Genomic DNA, 20,475 nt, shown 5'->3' with positions numbered 1-20,475 from the left:
AGCAGTCAGATTTTAAAATTATCTGCACAGTTTGTGGGATAAGATGAAGCCACTCTCTCTCCATCTTCAGCTCCTATCATTGATAAAGGAGCTGAAATTAAAGTTATGATCCCTAACTATGATCTGAAATTTGTAAGAGGAAGTTCGTCTTTGGTAACCTTTTGAATTTACAACACTGGCATTAGGACTGCTTGACAGATCTTTTTCAGACTGCCTTTCCTTCCTCTCCTATATTTATAATAAGAGGAGAAAATGAACCTGCATAAAGACATCTATGCAGAGTGAAGAAGGTATTCATTTTGGTTTGAGCAGGCTAATATGAAACCTGGCAAATTAGTACATGGGTTTAAATTTGTTTCTATAACACCTTGGACATAAGAGATAGATTAGTCCTGAGAGTTACCCTTCCTCGTGAGGAAACAGGTATGGAGGCTTGACAGAAAGGCTTTAGAGGTAAGAGATTCTTTAAGCTGATATTATGTTGGGTGAAACAGGATGTAAAGTATTTTTTTCTAGCATAAAGCAAATATCCCAACATAGAAGAGTACCTCTTAATAAAACCCTAATTAGGAAAGTGCCCCACAAAAAGAGTTTGCATACCTTCAAATGAGTTTGATAGGGTGACTCCTGTCCTTTGTGTAAACTGAAGATAGATGATAGACGCACATATACAGAAGAATAAATGAGCACTGAATTAAAAATTTACAAAACATAGCACAGTACCTGAGAAATATTGGCAGAAAAACATCCAATCCACATATTGGTAGTCCAAACAGCCAACCTGGAGTATGTTTATTGTATGTCTTCTGAGTGGATGGTCTCTAGGATGATAAGATAATAGAAACGACTTCATCTCTGAAGTAATGAGACTTGCCTATCACTAGAACTGAAGTAACCGCACAGTCACCTTCAGAGAAGGAAGGGATGAGGGAATTTTCCTGAAGGTGAAGACCTTTATCTTGCTGGAAGAAGCCTTAGCAGTGCTCAAAGAAGGTGCTGCTAAGGAAAAAGGAACACAGTCACCCTAAGCTAATATGATCCATTCAGAATAACTTTGGTTTTATGCTGATAAACCAAGGAAATCAAGGAAAGGATACCGAAAGCCACATGGTCAAGGAATTGCTACAGCATCCTTCACCTGACCTCCCACACAGGGTATTATGGAAATAAATGTGGGGCATTTGACATTGGTGAGAGGAGGCAAAGAAGTTGCTCACCATGGAGCTGCGGTGGTAAATGTTTCTCCTGACCACTGACAATGTGTGCAATGATTGGCGTGACACATAGAGGCAATAGCTTAATGTCCTAACCAAGAAGTTTACCACCCCAAGAATGAAAGTTTCCACTCAAATAGGTCTAATTGGATCCCCCACTGTCACACCTTCATGACCTTGCAGCACTTTGACTAAAAGAGATTCTCTCACTATTTGTTGAGGTACCAGCCTATAGCCATTATGATGGACTACTATAAAAGAACACCCTTGGAAAAAGACTTTTGAGGAATCCTAAAAAGTTTGCAGTGATACTTGCTGATGTGAAGATGAGTCTTCTGGGGTATCCAAGTTTCATGAAAGCTCTGCATATTGTAATTTCCTTCCCCACCCCCACCCGAGGGCAGTGACATTGAATGTGACTTGTCATCTGAGGAGTCTGAATCATGAAAGGACTTCCTACTTGAAGGATTGAAACATCTAGTCACCAAGTCAAATTAGAATGACATACCCTGAAATGAATATGCTGAAGGAGGGCATTAACATGTTAAGGCTATTTGACTCAAAGACCCCACTGGGGGACTCTTGTCTGAAGGCTGGCATGAGAAACCATTAACACTAACACTGCCACCAACCCTAGAACTTTGAGTCACTTATCTGCTATTGGTGTTTGGAGAGAGATACTGTCTGATTCAAAGAGAGCAGTCTGTCTGGAGACAAAAAACAATCAAAAAATCCTGGAATCAAAGGAAGAGCTGATGAGTACTTGAACTGCGAGTAAGTGGTACTTTGTAAGTCTCATTGTCACTCTGAGGAAGAAGAAGAACAGAGTGAGCACAGTTCTCTCAGCCTGATGACACATTGCTGAGTTGGACCACCACGAAACTAGTCATCCAAACAGGGGAAAAATACTGGATGTTTGCATTTTCCAATGAGCTGGTAGAACAAATATGCATTTGATGAGGAACCTGGGGGTAGACATGAGGACAAACAGAAGGGAACATAAGTGATAGAGGCTGGCACCTTCCCAGAATATGTACTTATTTAAGCTACTAGGATGTAAGATGGAACTGAAGTCCCTCATCTTTTGAAGCTGCTAAAAAGAACCTGGCATGATACTATAGCCCTCTCTGGAACACAAGGACATCCTGGATGTTTTTTTGATTCAGATCTTCAGCACCTTCTTTCTTGCTGAATAACACTGATGGATGGAACATCAAGGAAGGATAAGTTTGGAATACAAAAAGAGGGGAAACAAAGCGAATGGGTAACTTATGATCTCACTGATTTATGTATCCCTGAAAACCTTTCTGTAGGCCTGGACATGCAGGAAGAACATCTCCTAATTGTCTCCACTGGAATTTAGAAGAAGAAGGACTGCTACAGCCCTTGCTTGGCTGGATCATACTCTCCTGGAGGTATCAGTAGGACCACAGTCTCTTGACCCACAACTTTTCTGGGACACATTCTGGGGTGACTGCAAGTTTCCATCTTCCTCCCATTGCTATGGCTGCGAGTCATATTGAATCATATCTGGCACTGATTCCTATGTAGGCCTGGTATATGATATGCATTTTGGGTTATTGTACCATTGATATAGGACATCAAAAATGAAAGGGTATAGATGATGGGAGGAGGCTTTCTATTGAAGGTTTGGAGGAAATGGAGTTGATAATCTGCATATGTCATGGTTTTCCAGTAAAATAAAACAATGTATTGGTTTCTATTGGGTGCATTTGATCAGAGATTTACAGTGGGAGGTGGAAGTCACATAGCTATTTGTTTTATTTGGAGTTTAAGTGGTATAAATGAGAGGTGAGAAACTGCAAGTTGGTGTGGATTGGTTAAAGAGATAGTGAAAGGGGTATGGGAATGGGGATTGTGTGGAAGACATCAGGGCAACATGAGTTGGTAAATGTTGTGGGCATTTAGGGGAAGATGGGGTATGAAGAGGTGAGGGAGAATGTCAAATGAGGTGTGTAGAGGAAGAATAAAGGTCTATAGTAATTGAGATCTGAGGGAGGAGGAGAATTTCACCTTTTAGTTGGGGGAATGTGAAAAGGTAAGGTGGTCCTCTGTATCAGTACAGGATGACAGGTTTGGTGTCATGCATGACACAGTAGAATGTGAAAGGGTAAGATAGTCCTCTGTATCAGTTCAGGATGGCAGGTTAGGTGTCATGCATGATACAGTAGAATGTGAAAGGGTAAAGTGGTCTTCTGTATTAGTTCAGGATGGTAGGTTAGGTGTCATGAATAACACAGTAGAGACAGGGACTGCTTGTTGACTTGATTGTGTTTGGGTTTCATTAATGGTGTCTTTAGTAATGTTTGAAGCAATTTAGTCCTTCATGCAAACTACAGTAATAGTTTGCTCCTGATGATTATAGGATATAAGCTATTATAAACTAAAGACTTCAATATACTGTTATGCAGTATTTGTTCTTAAAGAAATGGCACCACACTTTTTTTGTCAAACCAAACCTTGCTACTGATTTTGCTGTGTACCTCTTTTTATATTAATGTCCATTTCTGTCTCTTTTTACAAACATATTCATTCTTCCTTAGCTGCAGTGTAAAATATTTTCCTTGCTGCTGTTTCTTAGGCCTGCCATTTTGTAATTTATGACATCTGTAATCTCCACAAAGTGTGTTTGAGGTAAACAAAGTATACTTGTTCATAGGCACAAAAAGTGCCTTTAATGTTTGGGATTATATCCTGACATTGTGCAGCTTTTGTTTTGTGTCTGTCTCACTGACACATTCAAGCACTGAAGGGTTCCGAAGTACTTTTCTAAGAAACTACTGACTGTCAGTGCTATGCAGCCTATGGTCATTTCTTTCAGACCAACCATTTTTATGTTAGAATAAAATGGACACAGATAGTTCTGTAGATGGTGGGAAATCGATAAAAAGGAAGGCTGTTTCGGAAAGTTTTATCTGCCAAGCAGCTTTTGGATCTCCAGGTCAAGGAGCCTGAGTCATTTCTTTTAGATCAAACACTTTGATGACATGAAAAACGTGGTGCTGTGGCACCCTATGGAAAGGGGATGAAATGAAGACTATCTGGGAAAATTTTATCTGCCAAGTGGTCTTATGCCATACAGCCTACAATTTGCCAAAGAAGGGTATTTCTTAATAGATGTGGTGATTGCAGATAGAGCAGTTGAATGGGGGCAAACTCTTACCATTGCAACCTGTAAACACTGACAACTAATCACCGTGTCTTTTTCATGTATCTTTCTATTGATTTAATGAAAGAACATACATGTAATAATCATATTTATAACTTCCAAATGAATAAGCATTGTATCAGTAGTATATTGAATGTCTTTCAGTACTTCAGAATGAGGCTCAAACTTTCATCAAATGCACTATACAAACTACTCTCTTGATCCCTACATTGTACCCATACAAATCTCCTTTTACCATAAAGTAACATCAGTTTTGTCTAGTTTTGAAAATGAAGCACCTAAGTTATGCTGTCATATTCATTCTAATTCACCAGTCAGCCCCCAAATTACCAAGTGATATATAAACAAGAAATGTGGGATAAAATGTTATACTGCCTTGGCAACCACCCAAGCAAATTTGGAGAGTAGCTTTCTTCAGTGATCTCCTGTAAAAGATAACCCATCTGTCGGACACAGATAATGTACTATCAGACAGTCTGATTAAGGCAATTCATAGAGCATGCATAGCAGCCATATCCCTATGTCTTCTGATATCTGACTTCAGTCTGGGGACAGCCATACAAGAAACAGTTCACCTCTCAATAGTAAACTGAGCTACCCAACTTTTTAAACAGAGTCAACAATGTCCTTTTAAGACCTTTAGAAAACAATGTGCTTCGCACATTTTCCCTGATTATTTTACTTCAAATGGTTTTACAAAAAAGCAGTAAAAGGCAAAACAGAACTGATCTTGTATATTTATTCTGGCCCAGACAGCCAAGTTTCTCAAACCTCAAAGAGAAGATTACTTACTTCCTTCACTTAATACCTCTTTTAGTACCAAGGCAGGTTTTAACACTTGAGTGGATACAGCTCATGGTTCAGAATTTAGAGTGTTTTTTTCCCAAAAGAGAGCTGCTGTCTGCCCAAGACTTAAAGCCCTTCAAGAAGTGAGATAACATTCTACTAGAAATAATTATCTATTAAAATGGAGAATGTTTGAATGTGAACACCATGATCATATACCACTTCAGGTTCCATTTGCACACATTTTAAATTAACTTTCTGATTTTTTTTTCTTTTTGTTCTTATTCATCCATGAAGGCACAGTGCTTGGACTTCTCAGCAGGCCTTACTTGAGAGCTGCTGCTGACTTCTAGGCCTACAGTCAAACAATTTCCCAAGGGAATTTTGCACCTCAGAGTTTTATACCCCATTTAGGACTTAAAATTATTCTGGAAACCTTGACAAAGTCTCACTTTCAGCCAGTGTAAACTGCGCCCTTGAAATTAACACAAGGAAAGTTAACTTCCTGTTGACTGTTGTATCAGTGAGCAGAGTGGTGTGACTTCTACACCATTTTTGATAAAGGCAAATAACCTCTTTGTACTAGTTCTTCATTCACAACAAAACTATGTCAGTCATTACCTAAATCAATATATCCAATACCCTAGATCCTCTTTTTCTATTCTTATCAACAAGAAGAATTCAAATTGATGGTCAACTTTATTAAGGTATTTATAAACTAAGCACATACCTCTCAACTGAACTTGATTTTGCAGAGATTCCATGATTTTGCCTCATATTTTTGCCCTGATTGTTGTAATATTTTTGATTTTCTGTTTAATTACTGAGGATTACAGCCAATCAACAATGGCAGCCATTAGGGTTTAATACTTCTTTTTTTCTGAAAATGTGTGTTGATGCAAAGCCTGTTGTTCTGTTCACTTTTTTAAAGGAAATAAATGTAATATTTAAAAAAATGTCCCTGGTTTTAGGACTTTGTCACCCCATTATTATTATTATTATTATTATTATTTGATTTGTCTGGAAGTCTTGAGCAAAACAGTTGAGAGGTAGAAGTATAGAAAAAGACACCTGAGGCTTCTAAGCACACTCTAGGAGCACTCAAAAATCCAAGGAAAAAGAGAGCAAAGAATGACTGGGGTAAATGGAAAGTTGAGTTCTTTCAGAGGAGTGAGACCCATATCATGTAGGGCCAAGAACACCAAAACAAAAAACACAGAGATGATGTATACCAAAATAATTTGTCTGAGTAGGGTCTGAAAGACCACAGTGATACGTTCGTATTTGGAAGCACCAGTAAGTAATTGGACAACAGAGTTTTGTAACAGCTGCAACTGGTCATGTTCTGGGTCAGGACCTACATATAATGAGTTGAAAGAGTCCAAATAAGATGGGATTAGGGCAGGCACAGCCACAGAAAGATCTTATGGCAGAAAAAGGGTATTTGATGCAGACAACATTCACTGATGAAAACAAAGTAGTCTAACAACAGAGGACATCTTGTCCTTAAATATCAATCGGCTGTCAATGATCTCACCAAAATTTCTAAACTTCTGAACAAAGCCAGTTTGTCATCTCCAAAAACAATAATGAAAGTTAAAACTGGACAGTCAAAATCTCTCAAGGTAGAGTAAATTGCTGTAGATGCCATATTGGAGGTGCTGAGCTTAAAGTGATTACAACTCATCCAGTTTTAAATACCTTCCACTTCATTACCAAGTGATTAATTTGACAATAGGTATATTGTCCGAGGTAGGGAACAGTAATATTGCATATCACCTGCATAGAAGTGATACTGTAAATCCCTCTCCCAAATAAGCACCCTTAATCAAAGCATGCGAATAAAAAACAGCAATGGACCAAAAATCAAGCCCATTGAGACACTGGAAATGATTTGGCAACCAAAAGAGGTACTGATGCCAGAAATGATTTTTTGAGCATGTCCAGAAAGATAGGAGGAAAACCATTCTAGAACAGTAACTGCAGCCCTAAGGTAAGTCTTTAAGTGATCAAGCAGAAGTTAGTGATTCACGTAGCAAACGAAGGATGAGAGACCAAGAAAGAGCAAGATAAAATAATAATGTAAATCACTCAGCCAATTATCATTAGGAGACAAGTCTTTTACAGCATGGGCTCTAGAACACCAGTTCCTGGTGGGTAGTGCTTGCATTAGATTATAGTTCCAAATGCATACTGTTTCAAACAGCCATTAAAGCACACTAATCTAGACCAGTAGTGGCTTCCACTGCCTTTTTTCAAATTATTAAATGCTGTAGCCTTTTGTAGTTCATAATTCATAGGTAAGAACTAGGCTAGCTGTCCTTGTGAACCATTTTAAGCCTAGCCAATTCTCTTTAGTAAGAATCAAACTCTGTGCCTCTTGTCTGTGATGTAAACACCTTAACCATTATACCAATCCCTTGGTAATCCTGCTTCTTTGTTTATGGTTATGTTTACCAAATACTACAAGAATGATATGGCACTACATATAGAGGTAATTGTCTTAATCAAGGCATGCTTGCTGAAGCATACACTTGACTTCTATATGCAGGGGATCATATTCTACCCATTAGACACAGTGAAGATAGGGACAGTGGAATGCAATAATACAGTTGTGTGGGGTACTCAGTGTAACAGTCGATGATTAAAGTGTCCCTGTCTACTTAGTGCAATTCAACCTCCCTCATTGTATCTCCTTTTTATCTTAAACAGGAGATTTTGTTGTTTGTTATTATTACTGGTGTAAGAATCTGCTGCATGTAACAGTCAGGGTTGTTAGCCAATTTATGTCCACCAGGGTAATATGGAGGATTAGCCTTTTTGGCAAGAAAAGGTCCTGATAACAGGATAAAAAACATCATCTATAAGTTGCATCATAAGTCACTATGACATTACAGCCTTGTCTTACCTGTCCCCCCACACACACACACACACAGTATGGTGTATTAGTCCTTTGTTTGGGATAAGTTCCAAACTGGAAGACTGCAAAGTGTGATAGTTGTTCTTTGCATAATATGTCTTCTGTCATGAAGTAGAAATTATTAATGTGGAGATACTAATGGATACTGTATAAAAGAAAAGAAAAGAAAAAAAAAACAATAGCATGGTGATTTTTTTGAGAGAGTGGCAATGTCCGTATGTACCACTATAGACAGCGAGTGACAGGAAGAAATTTATTAAAATTTCTCTCTACTAATAATAACTTGTGCATTTGAATTATATTTTCATAATGGTTTGCAGAGCTGTTGTGGCTTATGACTTCCCAGACACACGCCATGGTAGCTGTGACCAATCTGCATACAATATGTGTACAGCCAATTACAGCACTGGGATTGTGCATTATTGCTCACCACAGAGTATAAAATGCTTTCTACAAGTCTTAGGTTGATACTCTCAGAGAGAGCTGTTTAATTCATCCAACAATGCGAAGAACACTTCACTCATTTAGTGTTAGAGGGAGTACCCCCTACAGCTACACTATTTTGTTTTATAAAATGTTTCAGATGCTCATTATAAACCTGTAACTTGGAATATAGCTCAAGTTTTTGATTAAGATATAGTCAAAGTAAAATATAAAATATGGATTCCCTGGTGATGGAGAGAATAAAGAAATTTATATCCAAGAATAATTCTTATACATATTCTATTACTATATATTTCATATTTCTGTTACTGGATTTCAGTGCTGTAAGTAAGTAAGTACAGTAAGTGAACAAACAATCAAAAAATACAATAATATCTCTCTGGCAATGGGGTCAGTAAATACAACTATATCAAGACTAATTCTTCTGCATATTCTAATACTGTCCATTTCACAATTCTACTGATGGAATTCACAGTTGCACTAAACCAAACAGTAATATCTTGATTATAGGTTTATTAAAATGAGACAGTACCTTCCAAGGACCTGTTCTTTCATCTTTACTTTGAGCACAAATCATGGTACTGGATATACCAGCATTCCAAAACAGACTGCTGTTGCACTTCATAGAGTCAAGTATCCCCATGTTGAGTTCTTTCAGGTTGTTTGAAAGGGATCCATGCTCGGCAGTTACACCCCAGCCAAAAACTGAGCAAGCGGTTTGTGGACGTAGGCTGTGAGCTTTCTTGGGGAGGTTAATAGTTTTCACATAGCGATTCAATTTGGCCTTGGATTCTAGCTGTGTTTATGAATACAAAGATTACAGTTAATAAACAAACAATGTCTACTGTCATCACGTTAATACCAGACTGTTGGTGCATACTAACGTTACATCTGTTGGTGGAAGGAGAGAACCTTATCTTCATTCCTGCTATTTTACTGTAATATGTCCAGGGTTTTAAAGGACGTATGTACTTTATATCTAATCCTTTCTATATATGTGAGCAAAAATAGAAACAAACACTAAAAAGACAGTAAAATCTGACAGGCACATGGAATAAAAAAAATATTATGCAGATGAAAATGAAATCTTAAAAGTAACTTTAGTAGAAAACACTGCGGGTGAGTTACTAAGATGTTTATAGCATACATAAAATGTTTCAGATGAGTTATAAGCTTTTTAAGTGACTAAAAAAGATGAAAGAATAATGCACCCATACATAATTTACTAGCCCCAAATCCCATCCTATCCTACAATAATATTGTTCAATACTTTTTGGAGGAGTTTTAGAGTCACTGCACGGAAGAATAATATTTGTTTCTTTGTTCATATGCCTAAGAATAGTGACAAAGTTGTCAGAATATTTTAGATCAGTCAGTTTCATATTTCTTATGTGAATTTCACAGAGAGGGTATCACAGTAGCTCTGCAAGTAGTGCTGTCGACTCACAGCAAGAGGTTCTCCGGTTCAATTCTCGGCTGGGATGCCTTTTGTGCAGAGTCTGCATGTCCTTCCTATGTTCACGTGGGTTTTTTCCAGGTTCTCTGGTTTCCTCCCACATTCCATTGACATGCATTAGGTGGACTGAACATTGTAAATTGGTCGTAGGTGTGAGTGTGCATGTGCATGTGAGGTATGGAAGAACAAGAGCAGCAGGGCTAATCACCCAACTGTTGAAGTATCACTCTGACCCAATGTGCAAAAATGGGAGGAAGGGGTTGTGGTGGATGGAATTTCATAGAAACATCACAGGAGGACAGCATGACAAAAATGGTGGATTTTACAGTCAGATTGATTTGCTGACTTACAGCTGTCATTTGCTTGCCATATAGCATGTAATGTTAGATTCTAATTCCTGTAGGACAGAGGTGGAGATGGGGCCTCATAAATTATCTCTGGGTACATCATTTTCTGTTCTTACCTTAATAAGCACAATGTCACTTTCAAATGATGATGCATCAAAGTTGGGATGAATACAGTACTGCTTTATTGCAAACCTCTGTACATGACTTGATGACTTCAAGTTGTGAATGCCAAGCAAAACTGTATCTGGAAGGTTCTTCCTGCAATAGAAAAGCATTCATACGGTTAAAAAGCAAAATGTGCTGAAGAAAGATTGAAGAAAAAACATTTCTGTCATTTACAATGATTGCATACACTTTGCCCACAATACACATAAATACAACAATGGCAAATTTCACCATTGCAAATTTATCCTATAATTATGCAGAGCACTAAATATTCATTTTGCTGATCTGACATAAGTGATCAGAGATTAGAAAGGAGAGTGGGAGCAAATGACGGCAATAAACACGTTATGGGAAATCGATCACAGGGTTATGTACAATGGTGGACCGTGGATCACATTGCCGAATGATCACAGTGTCAAATGGCTAAACATTGAGTTGTTAATATCAACACTCATAACATCAAATTAACAAAAACATTATTTTGTTTGCAGGGTCAAGCAGTCTTGCATTCCTCATACCCCATGCTAATAAGATAAACCAACTCAGACCACACTACAGTGAGGAAATGGCAAATTCCCCATTCCCTGTTGTTCTGCGATCTCACATAATGCAATTCCCATATACATCTCTGCGTTGGTATTATGGGCATTAGTATTAATGGTTCAGTACTTATCCATTTCACAATGTGACAAGCATCTGTACAAAGGTATGAGAAAAAGGCAAAACGACAAGAATGCTAGTGTGACTGAGTAGGCACAGGACACTGACAATTAGGCAAAAGACAGGGCCTACAATAAGTGGAAAGTAGGGTAGGCCCAATATAAGGAGGACAGCAAAAAAGAACACCGATGGTGAGGGCTGGAAATGGTAAAGTGGATGTGGAATTATCATAAGGAATCAAGAAGGGACACAAAGGATTTTTTAGGTATGTAGCAGAAAGAAGGAAAGGAGGAAGGAGTAGATCTTAAATTCTGAGCAAAGATAGGTAGAGAGATCAAAGAAGACCGTGAAAAAGCAGATGAACTGAATGAATAACAAACAACTATGAAAAGAAATCAGGCCGAAGCCATAAAAACAACGCCAGTTCCTTTTTTGAAAATTTAATACAGCTTAGCGCCTCGGCATAATAGCCTTCAATGAACATAAATTACAGAACACACCCACTCATATAAATATCCCAATCAATTAAACAATCATGTTAAATTAATCAATTATATATATAAAAAGTTTTAAAGGTACCATATACTATATAATACAATATATATAAAAAAACTACATACATTTAGAGAATCACAATAAACTTTTCCAATTCATTTCTAAATTTAGACCATTAGGTGACATAGTATTATATTTTAATATATAGATAGCTTCCTTATACAGTAAAATGTTTTTTATTAATCTATCGTCACCTTTTTTAACTAATACTTTTTCAAGAACACAACATTCAAAAACATCTACGCTACCACTATGTACTTCTATAAAATGAGAAGCAATTGGACTTTCTAATATACCTCTTTTTATATCCCTAATATGTTCTTGCATTCTCGTTTTAAATTTTCTTTTTGTTTCTCCTATATAAAAAAGCTTACACGGACATTTAATACAGTAAATAATACCTACAGAATTACACGAAAACACATTATTTGGTTTATACATGATGTCATTAATTTTATCAAAATATGGCCTTACATATTTACATATACTACATTTATTACAAGCAAAAGTACCATATGTTTGTATATTATGATAAACTTGACTATTAGGAAAAATATAATAAGCCTTAATTAATTTATCTGATAGATTTTGTCCTCTCTTAAAGGCTATTTTTGGAATATTAGGAAAAAGTTTACAAAGATTTCTATCAGATACCAAAAATTTCCAAAAATATTTAATAATTTTCCAAATTTTATTACTAAAAATATTGTATGTAGTAACAAAATAGATATCTTTAATTTCTTGATCAGAATTTCTTAAGCTATCATTTTTTATATTAATACTGTCAATGTTATTAACATATGGTAAAAAATTATCATCTTCTTTATTCTTATTATTTCCTAAATGATAAACTTTATTGTTATTATTATTATATAATAGTTTATCAATGGACATATTCAATAATTCCATACTATAACCTCTTTTTAAAAACATATTAATACAGTCATAAATATTTTTTTCTAGGTCTATTTCATTATTGCATAATCTTGATAATCTAATAATTTCTCCATATGGTAAAGACAACAATGTATGTGGAGGATGACAACTAGTTCCATTAAGGAATTGATTTCCATCAGAAAATTTACGATACACTGTTGTCAGAATCTTTTTACCTACTTCTCCTTGTAGTAAAATATCCAAATAATGGATTTTATTCCCAAATTGTAAACCATCAAAATGTAAATTGAATCTATTATTATTTAAATCTGAAAAAAATTCATGAACATGTTCAACACCACCACTACAGAGAAAAATAAGATCATCTATGTAGCGGTAGTAAAAAAGTACATGATTTTTAAAGAATTCATTAGTATACACATATTCCAATTCATATTTACCCATAAATAAATTCGCATACATGGGGGCAAAAGATGCCCCCATAGCTGTTCCTTTAATTTGATGGTAAACAGTTTCATTAAAACTAAAAAAATTATTTGATAAACAAAAAGAAGTTAGATCTATAATGAAATGAGTAGCAGGACTATCTCCTAGAAAATAATGTAAAGCCTGTAGACCATCTGAATGTTTAATATTTGTGTATAAACTGACTACATCAATACTTATCCAAAACATATTATCTGTCCAAATAACTTCACTAATCTTATTAATAAAATCAAAAGAGTCTCGTATATAAGACTCTAATTTTTGTACATGTGGTAGCAGATGATTATGTATAACAATGCCTATATTCCGACAAAAATAATTACTAGCTGAAACTATAGGGCGGCCAGGCGGATCTATCATATTTTTGTGTAATTTTGGAAGGCAGTAAAAAGTGGCCAAATTACAGTTATCTACACAAAATTTTCTATCCATATCTTGTTTAGAAAAATATCCTAACCTAACACCTTTATTCAATAAGTGTGTATATTCTTTCATTGCATTAAGATAACTATCAAGGTTACTAACTTCATAGGTTAAAGAATCATTAATCAGTAAGGTGTGAACTGAATGAATACTCTGCTTTAGCCTTCACAAAGGAGAGTGTTATGCTGGTAGTGAAGCAGTGGAATATAGGAAGAACAGTGAGAAGACACCAGGATACAGACAGAGGGGGTTGAGGGGGAACTGACTGCCTTTAGGATGGATAAAGCACAAGGACCTGAGAAGAAAACTCTCAATATCTTCAGAAATCTGGCCAACGCCTTGGCAGACCCCTTGATGGAGATATTAAACAGATCACTCACTGGCTCTTTCAGAAATGCCAGAGGACTGGAAGACAGGAACTGTGATGTCATTACACAACAGGGAGCAGAAAAGGTTTGGTGAACTATAGGCCTGTTAGCCTAAAAACAGAGACAGTGAAACTGACAGAGAAAATCCGTAGGGTGAGGCTGGTAACATCTTTAGTCAACAACAATCTCCAGGACAGCAACACACATGGAGTCAAGGCCAGATGGTGAACTTAACAAGTGATTACCAATAGGCATGGTCTAGCTGCACTTCTGCAAAGCCTTTGTATCAATATTACATAGGAGTATGACAGGAAAATTGGAATGGCGGGTGAAGGACCATGTCTGGAGAGCTGCAGGAGTGAATAATAGGGCCGAGAGGGATGTGGTAAGAAAGACAATGTCAGAGATTAGGACAGCAGCAAGTACAGTACCACAGACTATCCTCAGTCCAGTATCCATCCTCTTTAATGATGATACAAAGACAGATGAAGCAGCATAGGATGTGGGGAAGAGTCTAGCAAAGGATTTGAAAGGGCTGAACATGTGGGCAGAAACATGGGAATTGATGTCGCTGCAAGCAAGTATTACACTTAAGCCATGATAATCCTTGTAGGAAACCCTGGCTGAGAAAAATGCAACCACGTGACTCTCAACCTCAATGTATTAAAAATCATATAACTGACCTTTAAAAATAATAGCAGAGGGCATTCTTACTTTTCACAACAGAAGTTCTTTATATAGTAGACCCAACAGAATTAGTTGTAGTGAATCTTTGTATAGTATGCACTCATAAACAGGTCTGACTTTTTGAGAAACATCATAAATGTAGGAGAAGCAAGGCTAAGTCCATGGGGAAAAATCATAGTGCTATGTTAAAGCACAGGCGATGAGACGTATGAGTGGAATCAAAAACAAAAGAACAAGGAAAGGATCTCATGCTGTTGATCTACCTGGACTGGACCACTGTGAGAAGAGTGAGAGGGTAGTAGGAACAAGGAAAGGATCTCATGCTGTTGATCTACCTGGACTGGACCACTGTGAGAAGAGTGAGAGGGTAGTAGCTGCAGCAAACAGAATGCTGGGGAGTCTCTACATGGGTGGGAAATTCCAGAGGCAAAAAGGTAGCAATGCCTCCACTCTAAAGTGCCTTGGTCAGATCACAGCTCGAGTAATACATGCAGTTTTGGAGGCCATTTAAGTAAAAGGACCTCAGACAGATAGAAGAAATTCAAAGCAAGGCTACTAGAAAGATGCATGGGATAGAGGGGAATGAATATGAACACAGGCTAAAAGAGCTAGTGCTCTTTGTACCTGAGACCAGGCAAGGCAAAAGAAATACAGCATTTGGTCAACAAGAACGTGTCAGGAAGATGTGGTGTCATTCTAAACAGGAAGAACAGAGACAGCAAAGATGAGGGCCTAGGAATTGGTCTGTAGGGACTAACTACTCCCTGGATCTCTGATAGTGCTTTTCCAAAGAGCAGATTGTGGGCCCATGCTGGAATCGTTGGTAGAAACTGAATCTACAGAGGCATTCAAGAGGATCGGGGCAGGTGGAAATACCATAAGGGAGATGGTAAGGATGGAGGGAATGTAGAATGGTTAAAGCCCAAAAGGTCAGACTATACTGGTGTATTGCCTTCTTCTGACATTAAGCAGATGTAATGCAATATTTAATACTATGCAGTATAGCCATTCTTTCAGCTGCCTTCTTTGCTCAGCCAGTACTGAACATTGGGAGAACCTGATCCAGAAGTGTGGCAAAGAGATTCTTTTCCCACAGATTCACCCTGTCTTGCTCCAGCTTTACTCATTTTTTCCTGGACAGTTTTGATTGGTTCTAAGTCCAGATTTACCCTACAATGCAAGAAATAAGGACTGCTTGATAACAGCAGTCAAATGTAAAGTAATCAACTGCATGTGCTATGGTCGGAGCATTTACTTCAGGAACACTAGTGACAAGTTTTCAGGGTTTCCTTTATCTGTACAAGGTGTGAAAAGCAGTATGTGAAATAAGCATTTGTCAATGCTGAACACAAAACTGCAAATGAGGAGCAGTGTTGCAACCATGGTTGAAGATGGACACTCAGCAAATGAGAGTATAATGCAGTGGGAATATGAAAAAATAAAATGTCCACCTTATTCTAAACTTTGTAGTATGGTAGGCCTGTGGTTAAGAGAAAGAGAAGTCACTTCCCTGATGCAAATCACAGTGCCTGCCATTGTGTGTAAATGACAATGGTACTGTGAAGGATGAACTGCATTTTTAGTGCTAAGAATAAATTCATATACTCACAGCTCCGTTGGTTATAACAGTAGTAATAGAATTTGCATTTGTTGGTATTATGGCTGCTTTTCAGGGAGTAAAGTATTAAAAATATTTATAACTGAACAGGAAGGTGACTATGCAAAATAAATGCAATTATTTTTGATGTTGAAAAGACAGTTTGTCCTGTATCCAAAAATGATAGTTACCACATATGTGAAGAACTGGCTATTCCTTCACTTTTGAAAACTGTTGCAGTATATGAGTGCATGCATACATATCTACATCAATATTTATATCTATATCTATATTTACATACACACACATATATATATATATATATATATATATATATATATATATGGTTTCACTTTATAATTTCAAAATACTGAAATATCGAATTTCAGTATTTCAAAACTATAAAGTCAAATGTTCTGAATGAAACCCCAAAACTGCGAAAATCTAAATCGTGAACGTAAACACACCATACACAACACAACATATACACCATCCTACCAACACTACAACACACAAAACACATGCAAAGACAAAAACACAAATTGCCCCCCAACTTATACTTACTAACTCTGAGATCGCACCAAACAGAAAAAGACAGCAAACTCACTAGACACTCTACAGTCCCCTCTCACACACACACAAACATCACATATATACAAACATCACCACTTTCAACACTTAAACACTCATACTTTTGCCTGTCTACCCTAACCCACACCTAAAACTTCCAAACACACTCACATACACTCAAACAGCTACCCAAAACCCTTACAGAATAGTTATTTACCTTAAATTCCAGCCAAATCCACACACTGAACCATACATCATTCACACAATACATCCCACATCATGAACATTCGACATTTCTGGATTCACGGTTATGAAGTTTCACGATTTTGAAACTTTGACTTTATGGTCTCGAAATACATGAGATTATAAAGTGAAACTATATATATATATATATATATATATATATATATATATATATATATATATATATATCTCAATTATCTGCTTTTATGTCTACATACACACATAAGAGTACTCTTTTTTATTAACTGGGTTGAGGCCCATATTCAATAGAAGCCCAGCATTAATGTCTGGTTAAATGACTTGTTCAGAATTATATGGTATGCAAACCTAGATCTACTGAATGAAGCTTGGCTGCAGGTTATAGCCTTCATCATGTGTGCTGTCTTTAAGAAGCTGCCTTCAAGAAATTAAATTTTAAATGAAAAGCAAGTGGACCAACAATAAGTATATATCAGATCAGTCAGCTTTAGCAGCTACTTACCCCAGCAGCTGTTCCACCTTCATGTTTTGCTTTATACTAGTTTGCAAACCTCTTCCTTCCTACTAAGGATGCCCCATTCACAGCTCACTATGCATTTCAATAAAACATTTCATCTCTTTTCTTCTTTTTTAACAACTTCATTCAAAATTTTAAACATTCAAAACTTTTAAACATTAAGAGATATTTATTACTTTGGTATCCATGACAAAATTGCATATCCTTTCAAAGATAAACACCACGACATCCCAAATGAACTCTTCAAATTTAAATAAACTTTTCAAATTACTGCTTTTAGAATAGTCACTGAATTGCAAAGTATTCAATTGCAAAGCCTACCACAAAGAGCCAAGTAGTAACAAGCCTCAGTTACTATACCCATCTGCTAGTTAGCCTCAGGTTACAGGATATAGAAAAGGAAGCCATTTGCTCAGATACCACTGACACTTATCACCTTCACTCAATAATTCTACCATCATAGTCAAATCATCCATTAAGCTGTGTAACTCCTCTAACCTAGAAGTTTTTTTTTTCAGTTCTTGACAATCATTTTTTTTTTTTATTTTGCTAAAAACAAACTTATTCCCAGGAATGCCTCTTCATACTTCATCTACTTGTCACCTTCTGTAATATCTAGAAAAATGCCAGTGTAGAAGGAATTACTTGTTCAGGTCATAGCTCCTTAGTAAAGTCTTCTAATTGTCATTTAAAACTTCCCACTTTTGTCTACTCCTAAAATATATGCCGCCACGTTCCTAATAACCATCCAAACACCTCTATTACTGCCCCAACACATTTAAAAACATATCTATGGAGGCATTTCCAGATAAATATCTGAAACTTTTGGGGTGGGTGGCATCCCTTTCAACTAGGTTGTCCCGGCTCATTTATGAATTTGCCCCAGATAGGCATATGTCACATATCAAGTATTGTGTATAGTACTTGTCTATAAATGTCCAATAACCCTGTATAAACCAAGTAATTTACCCCTATTGTCACGAAGAGTTGCTGAAATCTCTGCCAAATAATAAAGGCTGTAGTAACCATTTTAATTCAGGCAAGTGCCAGGAGTCTGGATGCCTATCAAGCTATTCAATCTCACCCCTGCTAAGGAATTTAATCTTTACATGGGCCAAAAGAAACCCCCAGAACTCAATTCCAAATGTTCTCCAAAATCCAGTTATGTGCCCCTGCTACTTTTCTTAAAAATCTTTGACTGGAATTCATAAATCCTAGACCAAAATACTGCCCAAGGTATTGCCCGCCTTGTTTGTGAATTAAGCCCCACACCAAAACCTTTCACATCAGAGATAACTATTATGTGCTCCAAATATCTACCTTTAGCTGTGCAACTCAAATAACCATAAACCTCTGGTAAAACTAAGCCTTTCCACTCCCTAGGTAACAACAATCTGTCCCCTGACATCCTGTGCTTCACCTGCCCCCAGATAAATGTAAACATAGCACTCTTTTTTACCCTTCCTAGAAAGTAGAAATGTCAAGGGTAAAACAAACATTTTTACCACTTAAATCTTAACTCCAAGTGCATTAGTCTTCATTTTCCTTCACCAGTTCATTCCTTGCTTTTCCATTTTAACTTTTAAAGTTATTTTGACTGCAACAAGTAGACGATGAATAAATACTTATATATCTAGCAGGAATTTTTCATAATTGCAGGAAGCATCTTTCCAGTTTAGGAGATGAAGCATAACCGTTACTGCATGTATTTTATCAGTATTAGCTCTGCAGCCTGAATACTTCCCAGGCTTAATGAAAGTTCAGTAAAAGTATCTAAGTGAGCCTCTGGGTCAGTAATGTACATTGAAAATTTGTCCAAATATAATGCTGGCTATACCTCATTTCCCCCAAACTTCAACCCCCCCCCCACAGTTGTTCATGTAAAGGTCACCAATAGTGGCTCCAACTGCAAAGTAAACAAGAGAGGAGACAATGGACAGCCTTGGCAGGTATCCCATGTAGCTGAAATGATGCTCACAATTCTTCCTTTACCTTAATACATGCATAGGCTCCAATACAAGTGTTTCTTAAAAGGAACACAAACCTTTCAGGAAAACAAAACAAAACACTTCCAATACCCTAAACAAGTTTGGGCTGTAGATATTACCAAACACAGTCTAAAGAACATTATCAAATGTTTGCCTTACCAGGACACATGGACACACAGACACGCAGACACACACACACACACACACACACACACACACACACACACACACACACACACACACACACTTAGCTGGGACCAGCGTGAATGCCAACAATGCCTTTATCTTACAGTCCTGATAGAAGGCCAAACTGGTCAATACAAACGTCTACTCAGTAGACTTACTGTGACACCTGTGCCCTGGCCCAGCAATCAAGGAGCCTCAATCCTCAACACTAACACCAGTGAGGGGCGTCTAATATAGCAGGAAAGGATAACAAATGCACACAGTAAAGTGCAATTTCCCTTAAGAGCACACAGAGATCACAGTCAGTTTGGGGTTGGTCGCTCCCTTGCTCTCCAGGTCCCCAATAAGATTCCCCACTGACACACACACACTTTGAAAAGAGTTTATATAACCACACAGACAATCCTGGGGAAGGCTGGCACAGGTTCTCCAGCCGTGCCCCCTTTTCCCAGACTATATGGTAGAAATCACTGCCACCACCCAGCTAATAATTATCAGCTGCCCAAAGGCCCTTAAAAGGGTGTCCAATTATTACTGTGCAATATTATTATCCAATTGGTAGTATAACTAAACAGTCAAGGCTTATTAGAGTGACTTGGTACAGGATCACTATATACATGCAATGTACTCTTAGAGCTTAACTTATCTCTACACAAAACAGCCACAGTTGAAAGGTTTTAAAATATTTAATAATAAATAATAAAAACACAAGACAATACTTTTTACTACACAGTGCTAGTCAAGAGTTCAGAGATCACAGAGAAACACTTAGTCTAATCTTTCTAGTTTCTAGCTAT

At 37.1% G+C, this 20,475-nt stretch overlaps 1 protein-coding gene across 1 annotated transcript in view; it reads right to left on the bottom strand.

Moving 5' to 3' along the window:
• Window positions 1-20,475, bottom strand: part of GZMM (granzyme M) — a 77,589-nt gene that overhangs the window by 8,134 nt on the left and 48,980 nt on the right. The window contains exons 3-4 of the mRNA XM_044055412.1: window positions 10,474-10,615; window positions 9,087-9,350 (exon numbers count right to left, since the gene is read on the bottom strand). Of these exons, the coding sequence (XP_043911347.1) occupies window positions 9,087-9,350; window positions 10,474-10,615 (406 nt within the window). The remainder of the gene's footprint in view (window positions 1-9,086; window positions 9,351-10,473; window positions 10,616-20,475) is intronic.

The sequence above is a fragment of the Protopterus annectens genome, chromosome 13.part0 (assembly GCF_019279795.1).
Source record: "Protopterus annectens isolate FY-2018-M chromosome 13.part0, PAN1.0, whole genome shotgun sequence".
Lineage (NCBI taxonomy): Eukaryota > Metazoa > Chordata > Ceratodontiformes > Protopteridae > Protopterus > Protopterus annectens.
The sequence above is the reverse complement of the archived record's forward strand: the minus strand, read 5'-3'. Positions and strand labels throughout refer to the sequence as shown.